General features: G+C 47.0%; 1 protein-coding gene across 1 annotated transcript in view; it reads left to right on the top strand.

Moving 5' to 3' along the window:
* The window catches only part of LEPR (leptin receptor), a 714,243-nt gene that overhangs the window by 191,973 nt on the left and 494,889 nt on the right, over positions 1-27,381 (top strand). The window contains exon 4 of the mRNA XM_069232491.1: positions 1,965-2,088. Within this exon, the coding sequence (XP_069088592.1) occupies positions 1,965-2,088 (124 nt within the window). The remainder of the gene's footprint in view (positions 1-1,964; positions 2,089-27,381) is intronic.

Genomic DNA, 27,381 nt, shown 5'->3' with positions numbered 1-27,381 from the left:
AATCAAATATTTTGCCACAATTTGGCCTTTTTCAGTTTTAGCAACACAAAAGGGTGATGGACGGAGTGCTGACATTTTTCAAACACTCACCCCCAGTAACAGATCTGGGTTTAATCCATCATTATTGTGCTCACCATGCCACCCCAGTTTGGACCCCGCCATATGCAAATCAGTCTTGACCCTGTTCCCCATGGGAACAGTTCAGCCTGAATGGCCAGGCCAGGTCCTCCCTGGACCGGAAACAAGCATCCTGGGACCGGTTTCATGATATCACACTTCATCAGCCAGGCAAGCTTGAATCCAGTGGCACAGTGAGAATGGTACCCTCGTCTGAGCATACCCTTCCCACTTATGGCAGCTTTAGCAACACAAAAGGATGACGGACGGAGTGCTGAAGCTTTTCAAACACTCACCCCCAGCCACAGATCTGGGTTTGACCTATTGTTCTTTTGCTCACCAGCCATATGAAAAACTGTCTTGACCATGTTCCTCAAGGGAACAGTCCAGCTCAAACTGCCAGGCCAGGTCCTCCCTGGACCGGAAACAAGCATCCTGGGACCGGTTTCAGGGTATCGAACTTCATCAGTATGGCTAGCTTGAATCCAGTGGCAGCGTGAGCATGGTACCCTCGTCTGGGCATACCCTTCCCATTTAGGGCAACTTTAGCAACACAACCATTTTGTCATCACCAACTTAATTATGTTTTTACAGGCAACAGCATCACACCAAGCCTTGTTTTCCACTTTCCCTACACAACTTTAAATATGGCAGGGCACCCTAGTGGTCATGTTCCCCAGGAATCATATGACTTCCATGCCAAGAATATACGTGCCATTTTGTCTCAATCACAACACAATGCATTGCTTACTCCTGGTCTTCCATATTGGCAGGTAGGACACAGCTTCCCAGATACACCACCTTAATTAGATGTATTCCAGTGTCTCGGACCAGTGAAATGCATCAAAGACCGTGCTCTTCAAATTAGCCATTCATTTGTGCTGTATCAGAGTCGCTGAGAGCCCCTCATCAAGACCATTGCTCAGAAGTAATCCCTGATCGGTTGCCTAAGGAAACTGCATCTCAGGTTCAGACGTTCAATTTTTAGATCTGGTGTGACAGCACATCTGTCTGCTTTTGCTCTACCCAGATGAGTATTTTTGTTTTTTTGGTGTATCATTCTGTCACCTATGCACTGCTTGCATTGTAATGCACAAGGGGCTATTTTACATCCCAAAAGATCATTGACTCATAGCACATTAAATTCTTTATCTCACAGGTGGGCAGTATACAGAAAGTAATAGTGTTATGATTTGTGTTTTCACTGCAGTAGGCGTTTTAAAATGTTTTAGTTAGTACTGGAAATGCAAGCCAGGTCTACTGGCTTTGACAGTGCTTATTTTTTAGAGCTTCATTTAATCGGACAACCTGCTTTACAGAGTGTCACACTCTCTTTAATAGTTATAAAGTCCCACGCTCTCTTTAACAGCACCTAATAGATACGCAGATTGCAGAATATTGTGGGACTTGCCATGATGCTGGAGGAAGTTGGGGGGTGTTGAATTAATCACAGACTCATCCCAGCTGTTTGCATCTTAGGCAAGTGGCTCTGTGCCACTTTATTTTATTTTAATATTGTTCATTCGTTTTTATTTAACAGAAAAGCTACGCAATTATTGCAGCCAATTCAAAACATGTTTTCTTGTTAAATTAATTAAAATAAATGTAAAAACCACCAATTCTTTAAGTATTACAACTCAGGATCATTCACGCTAAAATAAATGGTGATTATAGCCAGAAAGCTGGCATGTATTTAATTTTAGAAACGATGAGGATGCACTGACTGGGAAAATTAAAAAAAAGGCATTTCATACCTGGGACTGTACCGCCGAATATTAGGCAAATAGTTTAATCATACAAAAAACTGGAACACTGAGTTAATATGATGCAAATAACATCTGTTTTAGATCTTCATTGGCGTATACTTTGCTGGACGACAGGCAACATGGACAAACTTGTTTGTCAACTTAATTCAACATATGAAACATATGCCAGGAGCGGCAACTACGGAATTAAGCTCTTCTATATGCTGTAAGTATATAATATATTAAAGTATGACACAGCTGTTCCCAGATACTTACCATTTAAAGTAGCTTAACTGAGTGTATAACACTGTGGTGTTCCTTGATTGGCCTGTCACATTTACATATACTAACATTGATGATTGATGGTGCTCCTCAGCCATGTAACACCTATGCTTCACAGGGAATACTCGTGAGTCATTTGCATTGAACAGCTATACGTGCAATGGTAATAAGGTACTGCATACCGTGTATGTTGGTTAAATCCACAGAGAATAGAAGCCAATTAAAATCAAATTCAACAAAGAACATACAGTAGAAATGTGAGTTGGTAAAGTGGATCCAGTGGCGCTAAAAGCTCTTGCCCGTTGTCACAGTGGATTGTGGAATCAGATGAGATGCCGGTCCCAGGACACTCACCCAAGCTACTCCGGACTCTGCTGAAATGTGGCCCAGCAAGAAGTAATTTGTCCATGCTCCCGCTCTGCCTAAGCAGGCCAAAAATGGTCTGGGGTTGCTCTAAGTCTTGTTCAGAGACTCCCTGACCTGGCAGTTCAGGCTGGTCTGTTCCTATTGGAGCAGGATCAAATCTGTTTTGCATAAAGTCAGTGACCATCTGAAGTGGCATGATGGGTGGAAAATCATGGACTGGTATGCAGCACACGTGCTTGTCAGCAGCTGACACTTTTCTAAGCAGCCCATCCATCGCCTTTGTGTGTTCCTCAATGCAATGGCCTAAGTGTGACAGGTATGTTCAGACCTAACTCTCCTGCTCACTGTGTCAAAGCGCTTAAGGTATACTTCATTAATGGATCTTAAGTATGACTAAAAAATAATGCAAATGCAGGGCTGGTTTGAATGTCTCTGGTCTCTGTCTGAAGTGGCATAGAGGATAAAAAACAATGGACTGCAATGCGGCCCAGTGATTGATTGTGAAGTCATCATTCGTAGGTACATCTTTTCCATTGTACAGCATATTGAGCCAGGCGTATTTTGCTATTGCAGTTTTATATCCTGAACAGAAAGAATATATACTGTGGAAGAAAACTCAAACTAGCTTCATGTACATGATAATTTAGTTACCCTGGCTGCAATTTCTTCAAAGGAGAATTAAATAAGGAAGCACTTTGAGCAGTTTTCACGGTGGCCTGTTTCTTCTTGTATACCCTGGTCCTGTTTGACATCAGTGGTGTTGAGACATAGAGTTGTGAAAAATCAAAATGCTACTCAAAGAGCAAGTGTATTTAATGAGAGATATCACTTGGTGCAGGTGCAGAGTATGAGGTCCAACAGCTGATTTTGGGGCACTTGTTAACAAAAACATGTCTAAAATCTGGAGTGTAGGTTATTATCCTGAATTTGAGCTTGGATCAGGATTCTAACTTGTTTGAAAATTCTGCGCTTTTCCCAGGACAGATATTTTCAGGTAAATTTAAGGGGAATATATTGCAGTTCGAACAAAGAAAAATATGTTATTAACATGTGATCCTCATTTTTATCCTTAGTGTATAAACTCACAATGATTAGCTAACACCACGCCTGGCAAATACCCCACTGCAACTGTATTTCATGGGTGCCGGATTAACTCCTTCCATACCATGGGTCCTACAAAGAGACCCACTGTGTTTCAGGGTTTCTGTTAGTTGATGAAATACTTGTGTAAAGTTTAATCTGTAAACCACATAGATAATTTTATTTATATATATGTTATAAAACATTGACATCCTGCCTTTTCCTTTCACACTCTCCTGTATCTTGGTAAGAGTGTCACTTGGGTTAAGATACACAACATTTTCGGAATACTAACAGCCAGAAGACGTCTGACATTTGACTGCCGTCTTTGATAAAAACACAGTACATGTTGCTATAAAATAAGCCAAAGATTGTTAATTTTCAACGTGAATTCCATCAGAGCTGCCTTGGGGTGATGCAGCACCTCCACCACCCCTAGTTCCAGCGCTATTGTGCATTATTAATACATTCCAGAGCTTTGATGCCTTCTCGCACTGTGTTTTCACTGGTGCACCCGTTTAATATGGGCAATGTCTGTTTTGATTTGTCAACGCTTTCATCTTCCCTTTGAGCCTCCTAATGCGTTTTTCATTGCCTAGTTTGTCATGTATTTGAATTAATCCAGGAAGAATGTATTTAGTGCAACCACGTCAGCTGGTCAGTCTCAAGGTGATTTGTGTGTATAAATGCATTCAATTACTTGAGTGTACGGGTTCATTAATGTTTCCTGTTTATAACCCAGCACACAAGTATAGCGCTCTGCTAACTCACCTTCTTGGAGATCCAGAGGTCATCCTGTTCTCCGTCCTAATAGTATCAGCACCCTCTCCTCCTCACTGACAGTCCTCTGGAATCCTTTCCGCTAGCTTAGATCATGATCTGAAATGTCCCCTTTGTCTCTACTGTATTCAACACTCCATTGCTTGCTAGGTGAGTGGGCACTTCACATGTCCCATTATATGCATACGTCTGATATTTACTGTTTCTCTAATTAAACAGACTAAACCTTTAATGTGGTCTCTGTATCATACAACTTGAGTATGGTGAGGGGCCTGGGGATCGTCTAGGTCTTCATAGTGTCCTTTGTTTAGTGGACTCCTTCTCCAGCTGATGTGTGGCATGTGGTGGAATGATCATTTTCTCCATCCATTCCCAGCTCCACCTAGTCATCACACATACCAGTTTAAGAGTACTTAGAAATCCAGGTGTGTGTCTTAGTTCTTATAGCTCTGTTTTTGTCACCTCATCCTTCTCTTCTATGATCCACTGTCAATGATCAAAATCATTTTTCTGAATCATGATGATGGTGGAGCTGCGTCTTATTTCACAAATCTTTTAGACCAATCACCAATCATAGCACTTTCAGTGTCCTTACCTCAGTACAGTTTCACTCGACCTGGGATCTGCTGCCTTTCTTGAAAGTAAAAAGCATTCTCCTCTCAGTACCACTTTTTCTAATTTTCATATTTATGAAAAAATAATGTTCTATTTAGAATTATATACTAAGTATTAAATTCATTACAAGGGCTAATATTGTCACTCCATATTCTCATCATAACGTTTCTGTAAGTCCTTAATGGGACATTTCTTATCCTGCCCACAATATTACAGCCTCAGGCGGTGTGGGCTGTATATTGGAATGTACATTTTAAGAATGGGTGACATGGAGTATTAGAGAGAGAAAAGGTCGGGGAAAGTGCAATGCATAGTGGCCATAACAATCAGACAAGTAAAGGAAGAGAGGAAAACTGAAATAATCGTTTTGCCAAAACACTTTGGATACCAATTCTAAGTGAAGTTTAGTTCACGTTTATTGCATTCAGACCCAAACGCTTTTTCTTCGCAGTATGTCTTTTTCTGGATCCGGTCACCTATCATAAACTTCATTGCTTGTCGCCCATTTTCATAAAATATTTTATGCATTCAGTACATCCCCTTTTTGAATGCTTGATTGATTGATTAAAGTTAAACTTGGAAAAAGAGATGAGCATTAGGAGGTTTGCCGAAGTTCATAAGGGAAAGAGCACACCTTAGAGGAAAGGGTGGCTACCCAATGCTTTTGCTGCAGTGTACGAAAAGGCTTGACGGCCCAGAAGAGTAGAAAAATGGAGGTGGGTGAAGATTACTGGTTGGGTGATATCTGAAAAACAACTTCTGAAGAAATGTTTGAATCACAGACTCAGGGCTATAAAGAGGCTAGGCTTCCTTAGCTTTCATAAATGGGTGGATATCCTGGAATGCAGCTGTATTTAGAATGGCTTGAAAACAATTTATAAGATGTTGAGAGAGGCCTAGCTAAACTGAGGTTCAGTCATCTTTTCTAACAAGGATGAGAGACTGGACCACTGTCTTTTAATAATGCAAGACACAAAGGCCCATATTTATACTTTTTGACGCAAAACTGCGCTAACGCAGTTTTGCGCCAAAAAAATTAGCGCCGGCTAACGCCATTCTGAAGCGCCATGCGGGCGCCGTATTTATTGAATGGCGTTAGCCGGCGTTAGCCGACCGGCGCTGCCTGGTGTGCATGAAAAAAAACCACGTACACCAGGCAGCGCCGGCGTAGGGAAAAATGGCGTTTGGGCGTCCAAAAATGGTGCAAGTCAGGCTGAGGCAAAAAAATCGTCTTAACCCGATTTGCGCCATTATTTTGGGCGCCCAGATGCCATTAACATGACTCCTGTCTTAGCAAAGACAGGAGTCATGCCCCCTTGCCCAATGGCCATGCCCAGGGGACCTCTGTCCCCTGGGCATGGTCATTGGGCATAGTGGCATGTAGGGGGGCACAAATCAGGCCCCCCTATGCCAAAAAAAAAATTAAAAAAAATACTTACCACAACTTACCTTTTCTTCCCTGGGATGGGTCCCTCCATCCTTGGGTGTCCTCCTAGGGTGGGCAAGGGTGGCAGGGGGTGTCCCTGGGGGCTTAGGAGGGCACCTCTGAGCTCATTCTGAGCCCACAGGTCCCTTAACGCCTGCCCTGACCCAGGCGCTAAAATCCGGCGCAAATGCTGGTTTTTTAGTCCCGCCCACTCCCGGGCGTCATTTTTGCCCGGGAGTATAAATACGACGCATATGCATCGCAGTAATTTTTTAAGACGGGAACGCCTACCTTGCATATCATTAACGCAAGGAAGGTGTTCACGCAAAAAAATGACGCTAACTCCATGAACTTTGGCGCTAGACGCGTCTAATGCCAAAGTATAAATATGGAGTTAGTTTTGCGTCGAATTTGCGTCGAAAAAAACGACGCAAATTCGGCGCAAACGGAGTATAAATATGCCCCAAAGAGTCTGAATTTTACTCAGCATTTTTAATAGCATGAAACAAGTGGCTCTTAGATTGGAGACACGGGTGCCGAATAAGACAGCAGGATCAAAAATAGTGCCGAAATTATGAGCTGAAGTAGCAGGCGACAGTAAGGGTAATAAATCAGTCCAACACCTCCCAGGTCCCTCTTTGGTGGAATTAGCAAAAGTCAGAATTTCAGTTTTGGTTTATTAGTTCGCAATATGTATTAATCAATTCTGCTGGTTTACAATGATTTTATCTCAGTGCTTTGATCCATGTTGCAAATGGGTTCTGCTCATTTAGTACACCAGGATTTGTTGCCACTTGATCACCCAGTTTTTGGATCTTTATTGTGGGTGTGTCTCACACTATAATTTCACTGCAATTGGACTGAGTCTGTTTACTGCCAGTGCCGCCTTTGAAGATAAAACCATTGCAGTGTAGCTAGGATAAGGGGCATTGCATATGAACACTTGTGCCCAAATATGTACAGGCTGTGCGTGTGTGGATACCATCATGCACAGTCTGGAAAATGCGCCCAGGTAGCCTGGCACAGAATGGATCTTGCCAGGATAGGTGCTGACCTGGCTTATGCCTTATAATATTGGTGAGCATTTATAGGTAGGCCAGTAGGATTTACTGGAAAATCTGCAGTGTTGCTGTATTTAACACATATGGGAAATTCGGCCTTAAAGTGAAACTTAGCTCCTCTTAGGTCTACACAATCCAGCAAGGTGTCAAACTGGTGTGAAATCTGCATTCTGAATTTGAATATGCAGGTCCAAATACCATAGATGCACAACGTACTGTCCCCCTGATGGTCCAAATTAATTACTTTACTTCTCAGAAGAGGGAACAAAGACCTGCCACACAAAGGGAGCAATTATCACTGTTTAGCTCAGTTTCTGAGAAGGAAGCGGTGGGGAGGAAAATCTACATCTAGTAATTAGCTCTCAGACTGCAACCTCATTGGGACATCCCAGGCCCTCTAAACAAAGGAGTAAGTCTGTACATTTGTAGCTGACAAAGGAGGGGCAGCCCTTTAGGAGTTTTAATGGAGATGTATCTCACAGTGATGTCAGTTAGGGATCGATCTGAGGCCCTCAGAGGAGCTCTTCACATAGAAAACTTGAGTGTGTCACATTAGATTGTCCCAGAATACTGTGCAGGAGGGTTGCGATGGGATGGACATGATGTGATATCCTTGAATTTATGAGAGGTGCCTGCCATCTAAAACTTTCCACTCTTACTTATAAACCCCTGCAAAAGGGAGAGACAGAGAACAAAACCCTGATCCTGAATGGTGACAACACCAGAATCATGGACAGCTGAAAGGGCAAGCCACGTCATGCCCTAGATGAACTAATAACTCTTTCTACAGTGGAACCCCAGGACCAAATTGGTCTCTCCCAGGTTAGTAACGCCGACCCCCTTATGCCCTTCTACATGATCATGAGGCCACAGAGTCTTTGAAGGGCAAAGAATAGGAAAATGCTGACACAAGAAGCCAGTGAAACAAGCTCTTTGCAAAGTGCACTCTTTAGAGGCCAGGAGGTGTGGAGGCTAGAGCTCACCACCAGAATTAAAACGAGTGCAAGATCAAACATTATGGCCCAATGTGACCCACAACGTGAAATTTAAAAAATCTTGAGCTCTGTCATATTTCCTTAAATTTACCAGGGGAAGAACCAAAGCCCCAGGTGGACGACACAGGACTTTCACCAGTTATTCCTAGCATTATCTAGGAAGAGGAAATGACTGGGGCTTCTTCCCCAGACTCATTGTTTGCCCGGGGCCCCTATTTCTTGGGCCAGCCCACTCAGTATTGATCCAGTGTCTCCCATCCCCCTGGGACCACTAAACTAGAGTAGGAGGTACTGCCTCCTGCTCCCCCTGCCAGTGACTGGAAGGAACGGGGAGATCATCACTAGTGGAAGCCCACCCATGAGGATGTGAGCAGGGAAATAAGCATGTCGGCACCCACAACGGCCTGAAATAATGCTGGCAAGGTGGAGAGCCACTGGGGCATTACAAGATTGGGCTCCCCACTCTGCATTAGCTGTGTACATGATATTCTTACAAAAACGAAAAGAATGAAAGGTCAGGCCAAGGCTGTCTTAATCCTTGTGCATAGAAAAAACACTCATCTCTTATTCATGCTCCCAGTGAGGGGAGCCCTACAATGCCCTGAAGGGGCTTTTAATTTACTTATTTCTCACTTCTGATACCACCAGGAGGAGTAGGGGCACCACAAGCATTTTCAAACATGTTGCAAGCGGGCTGCAGGAAGCACAGCAGTCCCCCGTAAAAACTTTGCAAACTTTGTCTAGGCTCGGAGAATCCATGTTCCCCAGACAAACCTGACTCTTATTTAAGCTTTCCTGGTTCAGGGCATGTCGCTCTACAGTTTGGGAGTACAAAGACTTGTAGAAGTTGACCCATTATATATGGCCTGAAGTGTGTAAAAGAAAGACTCAGATATAAATAATTTTCAGTGCTTTGCATTTTATGCTGCCAATGATTTATGGTGAACAATGCAATGTTTTTATTATCAATATTGATTGGACCCTCACTCTAGTCAAGGCAAGGGTGTCATGCTCCTAAGATAACCTCTGCTCACCTCCTTGGTAGATTGGCACAAGCAATCAGGCTCATCTCAGAGGTAATGTGTTAAGTATTTGTACCCACACACAGTAACACAGTGAAAACACTACAAATGGTTACCACACAAGTTTAGAAAAATAGTCAATATATATTTAAGTAAAACAAGACCAAAACAACAAGGAGGTTGGAGACTATATTGTGTAAGGACAGGCACAGCCCCATTCAGGGGCAGTTGTCAGCTCCTCCCACCACTCTATCCCAGGATGTCTCATCAGGATATGCAGGGCACACCTCAGCTGCCTTTGTGTGACTGTCTAGACTGAATTCACAACCAGCCCAACTGTCATCCTGACCCAGAAGTGGATTCCACAGCCAGGCAGAGGCACAGAATGGTTAAGCAACAAAATAGCCACTTTCTTAAAGTGGCATTTTCAAGCACACAAGTAAAAAATCACCTTCACTAAAATATGTTTTTAAATGGTGAGCTCAGAGACCCCAGACTCCATATCTCTATCTGCTTCCAGTGGGAAATTACACTTAAGAGATATTGCAAGGCAATACCCATGTTAACCCATTGGAGAGGTAATCCTTGTAATAGTGAAAAACAAATTTAGCAGTATATCAGGACATGTAAAACAAACTAGTACATGTCCTACCTTTTAAATACACTGCACCCTGCCCATGGGTCTACATTAGGGGTGACTTACAAGTAGTAAAAGGGAAGGTTTGAGCCTGGAAAGTGGATCCACTTTCCAGGTCAAACTGGCAGTAAAAACTGCACACACATACACCACACTTACACTGCAGTGGCGGGTCTGAGACATGTTTGCAGGGCTACTCATGTGGGCATGTGGGTGGCACAATCAGTGCTGCAGGCCCACTGATAGCATTTGATTTACAAGTCCTGGGCACCTCTGGTCCACTTTACTAGGGTTTTACTAGTAAATCAAATAAGGCAATCATGGATAAACCAATCAGCAATATCATTTAGACAGAGAGCTCTTGCACTTTAGCATTGGTCAGCAGTGGTAAAGTGCCCAGAGTCCTAAAGCCATCACAAACAGGTCAGATAAAAATAGGAGGAAAGAAGCAAAAGGTTTGGGGAAGATCCTGAAAAAAGAGCCAGGTCCAACACCTAGTGTAATGATTTATTTTGATTGTATCAAACTATTTGTTTCCAGCACACTTCAAAATTATTTAGATATGTTCTGCAATATGTGCACAGCTCATTTATGGACATTTAAATTGTGTTGTGTGCTAGAAAAAAGCATTTTCTTTCATATGTCCAAATTGTCAGATAAATCCTCTAATTTTAAAGTCAGAGAAAGAAAAGTAAACACCAACCTCTCTTGGAAGACAGAGCTTGATATTTGAACTCTGTCTTTGAATGCACAGCAAAATTTAAAGGCCTGTTTACAGAAAGCGAGCACTCATGGAAGAATACAGTAAACAGGGTATGCTACACAGGAGGGTCAAAGACATACTGGACATCCTACAACAAATGAAGCCAAAAAGACAGCTGTGCTGTCTGGCAGCCTTCTCTCTAATGAGATCCTGACTGACCAGGTGATGCTGAGTGCACAGTACAAACTACCAGTGCAGATTTGGACCAACCGTGTTCCTGCCTTGTGCAGCCCCTGGGCATTTCACTTGCAACACTCGATAAGTTAAAATATGATCTGGCTAAGTATGCGAATATACTATAATACTTCTCATGTATTACTTTTCAAGTTATATTTTGTATGTTTGCACACTATTATATGATTTTCTTTAATGGTAACTGTTGGACTTTTTTTCCTATGCAGGGCCATCCCTAATCTTTTTGCTTCCTGCTTCCTATTTTTTCTGACCTGTTGCTGTTGGTTTTTTAACTCTGTGCACTTTACCGCTGCTAACCAGTGCTAAAGTGCATATGCTCTCTGTGTAAATTGTATTGTTGATTGGTTTATCCATGATTGGCATATTTGATGTACTAGTAAGTCCCTAGTAAAGTGCACTAGAGGTGCCAGGGCCTGTAAATCAAATGCTACTAGTGGGCCTACAACACTGGTTGTGCCACCCACATGAGTAGCTCTGTAATCATATCTCAGACCTGCCACTGCAGTGTCTGTGTGTGCAGTTTTAACTGTAAATTTGACTTGGCAAGTGTACCCACTTGCCAGGCCTAAACCTTCCCTTTTCTTACATGTAAAACACCTCTAAGGTAGGTCCTAGGTAGCCCCAAGGGCAGGGTGCAGTGTATGGTTAAGGTAGGTCATAAGTAATGTGTTTTACATGTCCTGACAGTGAAATATTGCTAAATTTGTTTTTCACTGTTGCAAGGCCTGTCCCTCTCATAGGATAATATGGAGGCTACCTTTAAATCTGATTAAAGTGTAGATTCTCTTTTGGAGCGGATGGACATGAGGAGTTTGGGGTCACTGAGTTCACAATTTAAAAATACATCTTTTAGTAAAGTTGATTTTAAGATTGTGTGTTTGAAAATGCCACTTTTAGAAAGTGGGCATTTCCTTGCTCATGCCATTGCTGTGACTCTGCCTGTTGTGGGTTCCCTGTCTTGGTCAGTTTGACAGTTGGGCTGGTTGCACCTCACACTAGACAGTGACACAAAGGGAGCTGGGGTGTAGTCTGCATTTCCTGATGAGCCATCTGTGCTGGGAGGGAGCGGAGGAGTGGTCACTTACACCTGAAAGGGCTGTGCCTGTCCTCACACAATGCAGTCTCCAACCCCCTGGTGAGTGTCTGGGGCCTGGCCTGGGCAAGGCAGGATTTCATATTCAAAAGAGACTTTACTTTGAAGTAGGCCTACTTGAAAGGAGAAATTGGGTATAAGAAGGGCACCCACAACCACAGACTTTAGAACACTTCTGGAAACAAGAGGAACCACTATCTGGAGAAGAGCAGAAGAGCTGAGGAAGAAGAGCTGCCCTGCCTGTGACTGGGCTTTGTGGAGCTATCCTGCAGTTGCTGCTTCTGCCTGTGCAAGGGGACAAGGACTGGACTTTGTGGTATATTCCTGCTTGAGAAGGACTCTCCAAGGGCTTGGACTGAGCTTGCCCCCAGTTCTGAAGTTTCAGGGCCATCAAAGACTTCCCTTACCAGCACTTGGACTCTCTGCTGAGACTCCTACCCTGATAAGTGGTGCCCTATCCAGTCCCTGGGCCCTTGAAAGGAAAAGCTGGTGAAAATCCAAGGAAATCGACTTCAGACGACTCCGGACTGACGCCGCTGCTGAATCCGGTGACGCCGCCTGCAACCGACTCCGTGATCATCGCTGGAACGTGCAGACCTTCGCAGGCCTAACACCGCTGCAGCCCCGCCGAAGTCCGCGACTCCGTGGAAGTCGCCGCACCACGTCGTGACTGATGCCGCTCGAAGTGCGTGGATTCAACGTTTCGCATGGACGTCACGATCCCCGACTTCGCGCATCGGCTTGTTTTCACTCTTCACCAAGGTACTGTACCTGGGGGTCTGCGTGACTCTGTGGCCGGCGCCGCTGGTGTTGGATTGTTGGGAACGACTCCGTCGCGACGCCGTGTTAACACCTCATCGAAGCATTTTGTGTTTCTAAGCGCTATTTTTGAATTTAATCTTTAAAAATTCATTACTTGACTTGTGTAGTGTGGATTTTTGCTGTTTTAGTCTTGTTTTGTTTAGATAAATATTTCCTATTTTTCTAAACCTGTGTTGTCGGTACACCTAGCACTCTGAAGTTAAGCCTACTGCTCTGCCAAGCTACCAAGTGGGTAAGCAAGGGTTAGCTGAGAGTGAGTCTCTTTTACCCTGACCAGAGTGAGGATCCTTGCTTGAACAGGGGGTAACCTGACTGTCAACCAAAGACCCCATTTAATACTTAAATATTGTACTGGATTTATATACTTATACATATGACATTTCACGTAAATGTCTGATGATCGTGCTGCATGTGTTCTGCTAGCACAGGTGTATTAATAAAAATTATTAATGAGTGTTCATGTATTCTGTATAATGGGTTTGTGTAGAAAAAATAATAAAGTAGAAAACTAATGCACACATTTGATAATGTGATTACGATGAGTGCCCACCAATTTTACTTATGTGTACTTATTAGTAGTTGAATATTGTGAAATGTTGAATATATGTTTGACTAATGTAGTAATATGTCATATTAAGGATTATGCATTATGTACTAGCTTTATTAATTGTAGGCCTTAACTTAGCAAATGCCTTGGCCTACATGCCAGGCCTCATGTCAAAGCTGTATTTTTTAACGTTTAATAAATGGCTGTCCTAGAGAGTTATACTTCATTTTGCATTGTTTAAATGTGCTCGTAGCTGAGAATCATTTCCTATGAGAACCGACTGCTAGATGATGCTGTTCTTGCTAATGTAACATTTTGTGTGTAATGTGAGACTGACTTTCTCAGGAGAAGAACAATGGAGATACTGACTGGAGGGGAAGCTGCAATAATATTGTTACCTGACAAGCCGGATGATGAGGATATTGCAGGACAACCAATCAACGACATGTGAATGGAGTAATGATAGAATTCATAGATTTGGAGTTTTAGTTTTATTGGACAAAGTGTGAACATGCAATTAACTGACCAATAGGGATCTGGGATATAGTTTTACTCATTTTAATTTAACAGAACTGCACTGAGAGGAAAGCAGCATTTAGCACAGCATTCTACATTTGCCATAGCTCATTCTTGCCCATTTTTGCGTCTTGACAAGAGACGTGCTTAACTTTACCGCTTAAAGACTTTGGGGGTCATTACAACATTGGCGGTAAAAGGCGCTTACCGCCGTGCAGAAGACCGCCAATACACCACCGTGGCCGTGGAATACCGCCACAGCTATTATGACCCACATCTCGGAATCCGCCGAAATTCAGACACCCACACAAGTCCGCCACACCAAAGGTCAGTGATAAACTGGCGAAAACAAAACCTCCACCGTCACGCCAACAGAAACACGCCCATGCTATCATGACCCACGAATCCACGCAGTGGTCTTTCAACCGCGGTATTCCATTGGCGGTACACACCGCCGCGCTCAAAATACACACACATCTCCAAAACACCGCCACATTGGACAATTCAAAATACACACACCTGACACACATACAAACACCACTCCCACACACCCAACACAATATAAAACACACACCCACATCACCCACAAACCCCTACGACCAAAAAATCTGAAAGAAGGCCGGAGAGAGACTACAGCAATAGACAACCCCACCATACAGAGGCACACAACACCATCACCCATACAACATCCACGCTCAAAACACCCCACACCACCACACATCACCACACTCATCAACACATACACCACCCCACACATCACCTACACCACCCCATGTCACCCCAAAGACATCCCAGGTTCTCCGAGGAGGAGCTCAGGGTCATGGTGGAGGAAATCCTACGGGTAGAGCCACAGCTATTTGGAGCACAGGTGCAGCACACCTCCATAGCCAGGAAGATGGAGCTATGGCGAAGAATCGTCGACAGGGTCAATGCTGTGGGACAGCATCCAAGAAATCGGGAGGACATCAGGAAGAGGTGGAACGACCTACGGGGGAAGGTGCGTTCAGTGGTCTCCAGGCACAACATCACGATTCAGCGGACTGGCGGCGGACCCCCACCTCCTCCCCCACAACTAACAACATGGGAGGAGCAGGTCTTGACCATCATGCATCCTGAGGGCCTCGGAGGAGTCGATGGAGGAATGGACACTGGTAAGTCAAATCTTAACTATCATATCCCCCACCCTACCTGCAGGCTATCACACACCCCCACCCTCACCCCCTCCCCTATCACTCCAACTCCTCACTAATGTACTAATAACACAAACCACTCATCCCAACACCAAGCCCTGCATGACACAACTAAGCATGGACACCCAGCACTAAAGCATGCTCACTGCACATACCCATAACAACCCCCCAACCATCATCATACAAGCCCCCACACAGGAATGCTTGCACTGGGGTACACGCACACCCACCCATTGCACACCATGACACACACACATGCAATAATCATGCTCTTATACCCCTGCAGGACCACTACGTAACGTCACCACACAGGAGGATCCAGACATCTCCACTCCACCCACAGAAGAGGCCCACAGTGACGACAGCAGCTCTGGCCAACTGGATCCAGATGACCAGCCCGGACCATCGTGGGCCTCGGGACAGTCGGTTCCCCTTGCACAGGCACAGCCCAACACTGACCTTCCACCCTCTGGTAACACCAGCACAGCACCCACCCAGCGGGCCCATACCTCCTTCCCCAGGACACGTCAATCAGCTGTGTGTCCACCACTACAGGGAACCCAGGATAACCCACCACCCCAACAACAACAGGGACCTGGGGGCAGTGGTAGTGGGCACACTGTCCAGGGGACGGAGGCACAGGAACACAGGGGAACTGGGAGGGCTGCTGTGTGACAGGGGGCGGACAGGCCAAGGGAACCCACTCTCCACGAGACCCTATCCTCCATCATGGGAGCATACCACCACTCCCAGGAGACGATGGCGACGGTCCTGGCCAAGTTTCAGGTGACCCAGCGCTCAGGACGAACAGTATTTGGGGTTCAGGGAGGAGCTCAGAACCATCAGCTCCGCCCTTGGCACCATTGTAGGGGTGCTGAAGGACATACAAAAGACCATGAGTGACACCGTGGCACTCCAAGGGGCCCCTGACACTAGCATGGACGATGAACTGCCCACCACCTCCGCCGGCGCTAGTGGACAGGACGCCCCGCCACAGGACCACCACACCAGCACCCCACCCCCTGCAGACGGACAACCACCCTGCAAGCGGTACCTGAGATCCAGGAACAGGACAGAGCAAGATGGCAAGACCCCGCCAGGAAATTAGACCACCCTGATTGTCCTCCCACTGTCTCACTATGTTACCCTGTCCAGATTGGAACTGCCCCAGCTCCACTTCCTATGCCCATATGGGCAGTGCACCTGTGAGACTTATAAACTGGACTCTGCCATGAACATTCCTCCACCATCACCCATCACCATTTTGCCACCCCCTCCAATAATTAGCACTTCAATAAATACCCTTGAACCACAAAACAATCTGGAGTCAGTGTGTGATTTGGAAAATGTATATTAGCAATGACAGTGACAAAATGCGTTTTCAAATGTAATGCCAACATACCTATGTCACACATCACAAGTCCATGAAGGATGCAAGTAGATGACACACGTTGGTAACCACACCTGTGAAACCGTAAGGGAAATGTACAACTCAGTTACCAAATACTGCTACTAATTGACAGACAGGATAGAGGTAGAAGTGTGAAAGTGAATGTAATAGTAAAACAATTGTTCTCACCTGTGTGTCACTGGAAATATTGCTGTATGACTGACTCCCTGTTGTCTATGTCTTCTTCCTCAGCTTCCTCCTCATCACTGTCCACAGGCTCCACAGGCTCCACAGCTGCCACAACTCCGTCATCTGGACCATCCTCCTGCAGAAAAGGCACCTGGCGTCGCAAAGCAAGATTGTGAAGCATCAAGCAGGCGATGATGATCTGGCACACCTTCCTTGGTGAGTAGAATAGGGAACCACCTGTCATATGGAGGCACCTGAACCTGGCCTTCAGGAGGCCGAAGGTGCGTTCGATCACCCTCCTAGTCCACCCATGGGCCTCATTGTAGCGTTCCTCTGCCCTGGTCCTGGGATTCCTCACTGGGGTCAATAGCCAGGACAGGTTGGGGTAACCAGAGTCCCCTAATAGCCACACCCGGTGCCTCTGGAGTTGACCCATCACATACAGGATGCTGCTATTCCGCAGGATGTAGGCGTCATGCACTGAGCCAGGGAACATAGCATTTACCTGGGAGATGTGCTGGTCTGCCAAACATACCATCTGTACATTCATGGAATGATAACTCTTCCGGTTCCTGTACACCTGTTCACTCCTGCGTGGGGGGACCAGAGCTACATGGGTGCCATCAATAGCACCTATGATGTTGGGGATATGTCCCAGGGCATAGAAGTCACCTTTCACTGTAGCCAAATCCTCCACCTGAGGGAAAACGATTTAGCTCCTTACGTGTTTCAGCAGGGCAGACAACACTCTGGACAACACGTTGGAAAACATAGGCTGGAACATCCCTGATGCCATGGCCACCATTTGCAAGGAAATGGAGCACTGATAGCACCTGCAAGTCAGGTGGGATGGCGGATTGGTGAGATCAGGTCTGGCTCCAACTGGGTACACAGTTCCTGGATTGTGGCACGGTCAAACCTGTAGGTGATGATCAAATCTCGCTCCTCCATTGTTAACAGGTCCACCAGTGGTCGGTACACCGGAGGATTCCGCCATCTCCTCAAATGTCCCAGCTGACCTTGCCTAAGAAGGACAACAGCGACCACAGAGTCAACAAATTCCCAGGTATGTACCCACAGCTACACAGAACACGACACCAAATACAAAACTCTTCCTGTATGTGTGTTGAGTGTAGGCCTAGGTATGTGTGACGCAGTAGTAAATGAAGCCATGTGGGCCCCTGAAATGGCGGCTGCCTGACCTCTAAACTGGGACAATGGGATGTGAGGTATTTGCGCTGGTGTTGTACACCGTCGCGGTAGGCGGTCGTAGACTGCGGCGCAATGCTCCATTGGTTAACATTGGACCCTATGGGTCCCAGGAGCCAATGATGAAGTGCGCCGGCGGGGATGATACGCACCGCCGCGGACGTCACTGCAGCGGACGTGACCGCCATTTTCTATCTGTTCAATCACTCGATACCTGATCTTCGACAGGAGAGGACCTACACTGCAAGTGCTGCTGTGACCTCGGTCTGGAAGAGACAATGGCTGCTGCGTCTGGGGAAAGGGCCCCTGCCTTCACTGCTCAGGAGTTGGAGAAGCTAGTCGACGGGGTCCTCCCCCAGTACACGCTACTCTACGGTCCTCCAGACCAACAGGTAAGTACACAGGGAGCACCTTGTATGGACTATGCCTGTGTGGAGAGGGCTGGTTGTGAGAAGGAAGGGGGCAGAGTTCAGCGAGCATGAAGGAGTGTGAATGCATGTGCCACATGGCAAGGATAGGGATGGAGGCCACTCACTTTGACGGTGCAGTTTGGTAATGACTTCTCTTCTTCCCTGTACATGTCATGTAGGTCAGCGCCCACCAGAAGAAGGACATTTGGCGTGCCATCGCCAAGGACACCAGAGACGGGGCACCCACTGCCATAAAAGATGGGAGGACATTTGCCGCTGGAGCAAGAAGACGGCGGAGGCTCTGCTGGGGATGGCCTCCCAACGTGGGAAGGGTGCCGTTGCACCATGACCCCCCTGATGTTCCGGATCCTGGCGGTGGCCTACCCGGAGTTGGATGGGTGCTTGAGGGCATCACAGCAGACACAAGGGGGTGAGTACAACATCATTCAGCGGACTTTGCGCGCAGTGGAGGGGTCTGGGTGGGGGAGGAGGGCTGTGGGTTTCCCTAGGCCAGGGCGAGTTACGTAGGCTAGGCCCCTCCGGAATGCAGGCCATGTGGCACTCCACCCCACCTCTGTAGAGTGCCAAGTACAGGTATACATGCCCCTGTGTCATCTATGTGTGCAGATGTCCACCATAGCCATGTAGGCCAGATCCCAGGAATTGCATCTGTAGAGGCCAAGTGCACGGCGTAGTGCAGGGGGCTGCTGTGTCAGTATTGTCCACCAACGGTAGCGGTAAGCCATGCACTCAACCTGTCTTTCTTCTGTCGTTCCCCCCACTTTTTGTGCTCTCCCTGTTCTTTTGTGCATCAGCATCATCAGGCGGAGGTACAGTGGCACCGGAGCACGAGGGAGCTGCATCCCACATGGCTGTGGAGGGCCACACCACGGACTCTGAATACACCAATGGGAAGGAGGGAGAGGGGAGCTTCACGTCGGTCACCGGATCGCCAAACAGCGACACGGACTCGTCTGCCGATGGGAGCTCCTTTGTGGTGGCGGCACCATCTGTGCCCCCCACTTCTACAGGTACAGCCGCCACCCCACCTACCAGCACCGCCCTCCCAGCAGCCCCTCAGCCTTCGCCCCGTGCCCGCTCACCCAGGAGGGTGGGCATCACCTTCGCCCCAGGCACCTCAGCCCCTGCCCCTGCCCCTGTCACCCCTGCTGCCCTCAGTGAGGAGGCCATTGACCTCCTCAGGTCACTCACTGTTGGGCAGTCTACCATTGTGAATGCCATCCAGGGTGTAGAAAGGGAGTTGCAACACAGTAATGCATTCCTGGAGGGCATTCATTCTGGTCAGGCTGCCCTTCATCGAACCCTGCAATCTCTGGCCTCAGCACTGATGGCAGCCATTGTCCCTGTGTCTAGCCTCCCCCCTCCAACTTCCTCCACCCAGACCCAGTCCCCTGTACCCCAGCCTATCCCAAGCACACCATCAGACAAGTATGCACACACCTCAAAACACAAAAGTAGCTAAGGCAAACATAAGCACCACACAACCCACAGGCACTCACACAAGCATCACCCACATACAAACACAGCAACATCCACTGCTTCCACTGTGTCCCCCTCGTCGTCATCTCCCTCCTCCCTCCCAGTCTCGTCTACACTCTCACCTGCATGCACTACATCTACAGGCACTAGGACTCGCACCAGAACACCCAGCACCACACCCCGCTCAACTGCACTCACCACCCCCACTACCATTTACACGTCCCCTGTGTCCACTCCCAGTGTGTCTGTGACGCCCCCTCCTAAAGTACACAAACGCGGGCACCCACACACCCAACATCCATTCACCTCACGACAGCCTCCAGTACCTGCACCTGCACCCAAATCACCTAAAGTTACACCTCCTACAACCACCTCCTCTTCCTCCACTCCCAGACCCCCTCCAGCTACCTGTCCCAGTGTTCGTCAGAAACTCTTCCTCAGCAACGTTGACCTATTTCCCATCACCCCCACCCCTCCAATTCATAGGTCCTGTAGTAGCACCTCAGCCAAAAAAAGTCCGGTACCAGTGGTGCTTGTTAAAGGTGTTTGGAGTGCACCGGCCACCGGGGCAGCCAGTGTGACACGGAGCCAAAGCACTGCCAGTCCACCCCCTGTAAAGCACCTTAAGTTGGAAAGTGGCCGACGGGAGAGGGTGAAGACTCCTGCCGGCAAAACAGCTCACAAGGGTCCCGAGGGGAGTGCCGAGTCAGCTGTGACTCCTCCCAAGGTGATGAAGGGGCAGAAGAAGTCTCCAAAGTCTGGGAGGAGCAGCACGGCGGAGAAGGCCGCCATCCTCCCCGCCGGCCGGGACGCCACCACCAGCACTGTTGTCACTGGTCCGGAGACCACCGCAAGAGTCAGTGCCCTGGAGGGCAGCAGTATCGTCACTAGTCCGGAGACCACCGCCATAGTCAGTGCCCTGGAGGGCAGCAGTATCGTCACTGGTCCGGAGACCACCGCCAGCATCAGTGCCCTGGAGGGCAGCAGTATCGTCACTGGTCAGGAGACCACCGCCAGAGTCAGTGCCCTGGAGGGCAGCAGTATCGTTACTGGTCCGGAGACCACCGCCAGCGTCAGTGACCTGGAGGGCCCCGGCAGCCACAGCCCCGCTGGGCACTGAGGGACCGTAATGCCACACACCGTTGAACAGGGCAAAGACCGCCATGGTGAAGACCGCTGAACAGGGCAAAGCACCGCTGAACAGGTCAGAGACAGCAAAGGCAAGCACCGCTGAACAGGGCAAAGCACCGCCATGGTGTAGACCGCTGAACAGGGCAAAGCACCGCTGAACAGGACAAAGACCGCCATGGTGAAGACCGCTGAACAGGGCAAAGCACCGCTGAACAGGTCAGAGACAGCAAAGGCAAGCACCGCTGAACAGGTCAGAGACAGCAAAGGCAAGCACCGCTGAACAGGGCAAAGCACCGCCATGGTGAAGACCGCTGAACAGGGCAAAGCACCGCCAAATCAAGCATCATTAGCCCATGTGCAGCTGGGACAGTGACGGAACTGGGACCGTCACGGGGAGCGTGATGCACTCTGGGCACCATTCCCCCTCCAGAACCAGTGGAGACCTGCATCCACTCTGTCTGTCCTTCACAGGATGAAGCACTCTGGGCACCATTCCCCCTCCAGAACCAGTGGAAACCTACATCCACTCTGTCTGTCCTTCACAGGATGAAGCACTCTGGGCACCAGTCCCCCTCCAGAACCAGTGGAGACCTGCATCCACTCTGTCTGTCCTTCACAGGATGAAGCACTCTGGGCACCAGTCCCCCTCCAGAACCAGTGGAGACCTGCATCCACTTGAGAGACTGTGGCTTTGCACTCCCCAGGATGGTACAGTGGGCAAGCCACCCACTGTAGAGACTTGAGAGACTGTGGCTTTGCACTCCCCAGGATGGTACATTGGGCAAGCCACCCACTGGAGAGACTTGAGAGACTGTGGCTTTGCACTCCCCAGGATGGTACAGTGGGCAAGCCACCCACTGGAGAGACTTGAGAGACTGTGGCTTTGCACTCCCCAGGATGGTACAGTGGGCAAGCCACCCACTGTAGAGACTTGAGAGACTGTGGCTTTGCACTCCCCAGGATGGTACAGTGGGCAACCCACCCACTGTAGAGACTTGAGAGACTGTGGCTTTGCACTCCCCAGGATACATCAATGGGCATGGAGCCCCGTCGTGGATCTGGCGTGGTGCTGTCATCCGGCTGAGGTGCCCCCCATCCCTTCCCCCTGAGGTGCCTGTTGTATTTCTATCTGATGCCCCTGCAGTGTTCTCTCCGTTCCAGGACAGGCATCGTGTGTGGGCCTCGCCCATGCATTTTGGGCCCAGTGGTCCACGGACATTGAAATGTGCATACCTGTACTACTATTCGTAATGTATATATTTGGAATGTGTATATATTGATGTATATATGTGCTTACTGATTTTTGATACATTACAATGTTTGAACTCATTTCCTTTTGTCTTAGCATTTATCCGTGGGGGGTTGGGGGTTGTTACTGTGATGTTCGGAAATGCATTGGTGTGTGTTGTAGTGGGTGAGGGTCGGGTTGGGGTTGGGGGTGTTGCGTGTGTGTCCCCCTGACTTTTGCCTCCCCCCTCCCCTATGTCGTAGGTGCAGTACTCACCGTTGTCTTCGGCGCCTACGTTGCTGGTGATCTTAGAGGAGCAGGAAGACAAGCGCAGGGAGCATTTGTAGTTCGGGCTCCATGGTGGGCTCCTTCGTCGTGGAGTGTGTTAAGGTGACCGTTTTCCCATTGCAAAAGCTGTTTCCGCCGTGTTTTTATCCACGGTGAATCCGCCCCGGAAAAGGTGGCGGATTGGCGGGTTGTGATACTGTGGGCGGTACATTGTCTCCCGCCTGTCTGTTGGCGGTGACCGCCGCGCTGCTTGTCTGTACCGCCGTGGCGGTCGGAGTGTTAAGTGTGGCTGTCTATGTTGGCGGTTTCCGCCACGGTCATAATTCCCTTTTTTTGTCCGCCGGCCTGTTTGCGGTATTACCGCTGCTTTAACACCGTCCGCCAGGGTTGTAATGACCCCCTTTGCGTTTTCTGAACTTTGATGCTGAATCCTGATTGCCTTGCTGATCGACTGATGTCCTGAGGACGAAACTGACTCTGCTTGCTGATCCACAGTGAGGATAGGTATAATGAAATAGACTGTTAATTATTATGCATATTTGCTTTTTCTTTCTAGGTACCAACTGCACTGTTTTGATAGAGCCATAGTTAGATGTTTTTCCAAATTGATGTTGCTAAATTGTTTTGCATGAAGCCAAGCATGCTGATCCTAATCTGGTGTTAGTTAAGGATCCTCACTAACAAAATTATGCTAATAGGGAATAATGCTTGATGAATTTCTCTGCTGAATTCGAATGTATGTAATCACTTTGACGCAGTTGACTTTGCTATTAATTTGCACCGTAACCTTAGACTGTGTTATAGTTCAAGCTTTGATCAGGTTATGTTTCTTCCGCTGCTTTGGACAGCCAGTATTGTTTCTGTATGTGTTTCATTTGATTTTGACAATTAATCTGCATGACTTTAGCATTGTTAATATAGGGAAATAACTATTCTATTACTACAAGTGTGGTTATTCATGACTGAAAGGTCATGGTGTGTGACAATTACTGACTCCATTGATTATTATTGTTATTGATTGGTGTTGATTATTGATATTGTGTATTGGTTTTTGATAATTGATTATGTATTGGAGCTATGGTAAGAACATCTTAATTGCGAGTCAAAAGGTTAATCGACCTATTCGCGCCCCCTTGTAAGTTTACTTATTAAGGTCAGACGCTCTAACAGTTCCTTTTAAGTGGGGGAACCTTGTGTCAAGACAGCCTTTATATTCATAAAATAGGCTCTTTCTACTGCTGATGCAGGTGGAAAGAATACGTGCTCACTAACAGGGGTTCCAATATACCGAACAAACTACAGCATAATGGTGAGAGAGAAATACTCAACTGGTTTGATGATGTTTGGGGCTGACACTGTCCGATATGATTGATGAGGGTCTGACCTAAGCAAAGCAATTAATGAAAGGAGCTGAGCCATTGTACAAACTCTGTGTATTGTACACAAGTAGTATTTGCAAGGCTTGAAGACGATTTAAGTAATTGCGGGTACCTCTGGGGATTGGAGTGAATTGTGTACCTCATCATCCTGAAATTTAGGTGGGAGAATAGGATATTATTTCATGCTCCCGAAAAATAAATAAGACAGGTTTTAGTGTTTGGGCGAGGCTGTTGATGTTTTCATGGAGTGAGGAATTATTCATACGAAAGGAGATAACGCTAGTATTTATGATGCGACAAATATTTCAGTAGGTATCGTTTATCGTTTATCATACATGTATGATTACCTATGTTGACTGAACTCACTCTTTTTTAACTCATGTTTTAGTTCTTTCTATGGATTGCGAGCACATATGTACAGAGATTTCTTGAACAATACAAGATTATGTATTTTTTTGTTTTATTTTTTATTCAAACAATGTATTATTTGTTGACTCAGAGCATTTAAAATGCTTTGTGCCTATACCTTTCACTCTGTGCCATTACAATTGAATAAAATATGTTCATAGAGTCTTTAAAATTGACATCATGCTGACACCATGTGGACTGAGATTGTTTTTTTGGGAGGTGGACTATGGCCCATAACGGGTACATGAGAATGTTTTCAATCAACTTCTATTGAAACACCCAAGAGATTATGTGAAATTTGTACATAGGGCGTTTGAAAATATGCTCAAAAACATTTGCTCATTCCATGCGCAGCACAGCATGCAAAGGTATCTCGAATTGCTTCCCTCTTTCAGATAGAGAAAACCCTAATGCTAACGACTACTTTTAGAAAACATTTATTCTTGATCTGTATCTGACAATTATGGTAAACATTTGTTTTTCTGGGCTGCCACGCGAAATTTGAACAGATATTTAATTTGGTATGGTTTGTGCCCAAGAGACAACCGTCAAGTATGCAGCTGGCAGGACACTCTGTTCAGAAAATCCTGCCCAGGAGACAGTCGGTGCTGCCTTTGGCCTTCCTGGTGAACCCGTTTTGTTTCTTAACGATGTTTTTTTGTTTTGTGCAGTAGTTGTGACATGACACTTTAATTTTGCATTACAAATAACTTGGTAATACGCATTTTCTCTACGGTCATTGTGCCCCAGTACATCCCTTCTCTTCTGACTGCTCGTTCCCCTCTGTCTCAAACCGCCTAAAATAATAACTTCAGACCCAATCCCATCCAGCCTGCCTCAGCTATATGACACGCGTAATTGAAAGAGAAAACGGACACACAAAGGTAGACTACTTTTTTGCTGTACTTATCACAACATTTGACCCACCTCCTTTGACCAACCATGTTTATTTGCTATATTTACCTTCATTTTGGACTTTGTTTGGAGTGGCTATCTTGCTTACAGTGCCGGTTCTAATGAATTGTGGGACGGTTGCTGCAACAAAAATGGCATTATATAGCTCACTTGGAGAACTGCAGCCAACAGAATATTACACTTTTTACCATTCATGCTCCAGATCCACACCTAACGTATGGAATTCAAATTCAACGAACATCCTGCAAAGGATACATGAACATTCAGTCTATGCACATGTTGTCAATTATTATTTTTCATTTATAAGCAAAATTGTGTGCAATTCCATCACAGTACACCAGATTATTTATTAATTCATTGAACGTTGAAAGCAGTTTTCTATTCTCTTTGCTGCTGGTTGTGTAGTGGTCCCAAACAGTCTTGGGACTGTGGCTGCTGTACTACTGCATGCAACATGTGTACTGTATGTATGTCGAGCACACTACACCAAACCAGACAAACCATCTAATGACTTGCAGGTGAAGTTCATGTTTCTATTCACATTCGGAATTATGGGTTTTGTAGTGCTTTTTGCTTTGTTTATGTTCTTGTGTCAACTGTAAATTATCAAAGGTGACTTCCTGATATGCTGTTATTATTATATTATAATATATTATTGAAAAATGTGGAGCTCCCAAAAGCAGGCTTGTTTTTAAACAATTTGATAGAGCAGTGACATACAAGAGTGAGCAACAGCAGATATATACCACAAAAAAAACATGAACTCCAAGTCTTACCTTTCCCATTTCACAAATAAAAGTCCAAGGTCAGACCTTCTGACGCCTTAGAACAGGAGGAAATCACCTGCTTTCGGTTTAATGCATGCAAACTGCTGGAATTGAGGGGCATGCACCATGCCCTAACCCACAGCTATGAGATATGATTAGTAACCTCAGAATGGACAGTGCCAGTGTTCAGTGGGTTCACCCATTAATATTAGTCCTGGCCTTTAGGCCGCATGACATAGGCCCTCATTCTGACCTTGGCGGGCGGCGGAGGCCGCCCGCCAAAGTCCCGCCGTCAGGTTACCGTTCCGCGGTCGAAAGACCGCGGCGGTAATTCTGACTTTCCCGCTGGGCTGGCGGGCGGTCGCCTTCAGACCGCCAGCCAGCCCAGCGGGAAAGAGGCTTCCACGATGAAGCCGGCTCGGAATCGAGCCGGCGGAGTGGAAGCTGTGCGACGGGTGCAGTTGCACCCGTCGCGTATTTCACTGTCTGCGCAGCAGACAGTGAAATACATGTAGGGGCCCTCTTACGGGGGCCCCTGCAATGCCCATGCCAGTGGCATGGGCACTGCAGGGGCCCCCAGGGGCCCCGCGACCCCCCCTACCGCCATCCGGATCTCGGCGGTCCGACCGCCGGGATCTGGATGGCGGTAGGGGGGGTCGGAATCCCCGCGGCGGTGCAGCAAGCTGCGCCGCCGCGGAGGATTCAATGGGGCCGCGGTACACTGGCGGGACCCCGCCAGTGGTGCCGGTCCGACCGCGGCTTTACCGCCGCGGTCGGAATCCCCATTGGAGCACCGCCGGCCTGTCGGCGGTGCTCCCGCGGTCCTCCGCCCTGGCGGTCAAAGACCGCCAGGGTCAGAATGACCACCATAATGTTCGATCACGCTCTAAAACTAAGGACGAGATTAATCTCCGACTGAGTGACCTTCACCCAGGTATGTTATTCTGTCAGAAATCTACTTACATGCTGCCTCTAGTCTTGCAATAGCTTAGTCACTGCTAAGAGTCTATCACCAGAGCAGGAGAAAAGGCACAGGAGAAGAGTTAGTAATTGCCTTTAAAGCACACTTAATAGCAATGATTGGCTTAACAACCTTTAAGAAAGATTAGGCAACGTATTTACTAAAAACCTAGTCATCCTCCTACACTGGAGCCCAATTATAAACCTATATCTTTGCTCTCCACCAGAAAGATCAAGCAATAGGCTTTCTAGACACTTTGATTGTCACAATCTTCTTAATGCAATACAAAGCAGTTCCCACCTAGGCATGATAAGAAGACAGGATATGAAGACACATTTGTGTTGACATTTGATG

Source organism: Pleurodeles waltl, chromosome 4_2, assembly GCF_031143425.1.
Source record: "Pleurodeles waltl isolate 20211129_DDA chromosome 4_2, aPleWal1.hap1.20221129, whole genome shotgun sequence".
NCBI lineage: Eukaryota > Metazoa > Chordata > Amphibia > Caudata > Salamandridae > Pleurodeles > Pleurodeles waltl.
This window is presented reverse-complemented; position numbering and strand designations above follow the sequence as displayed.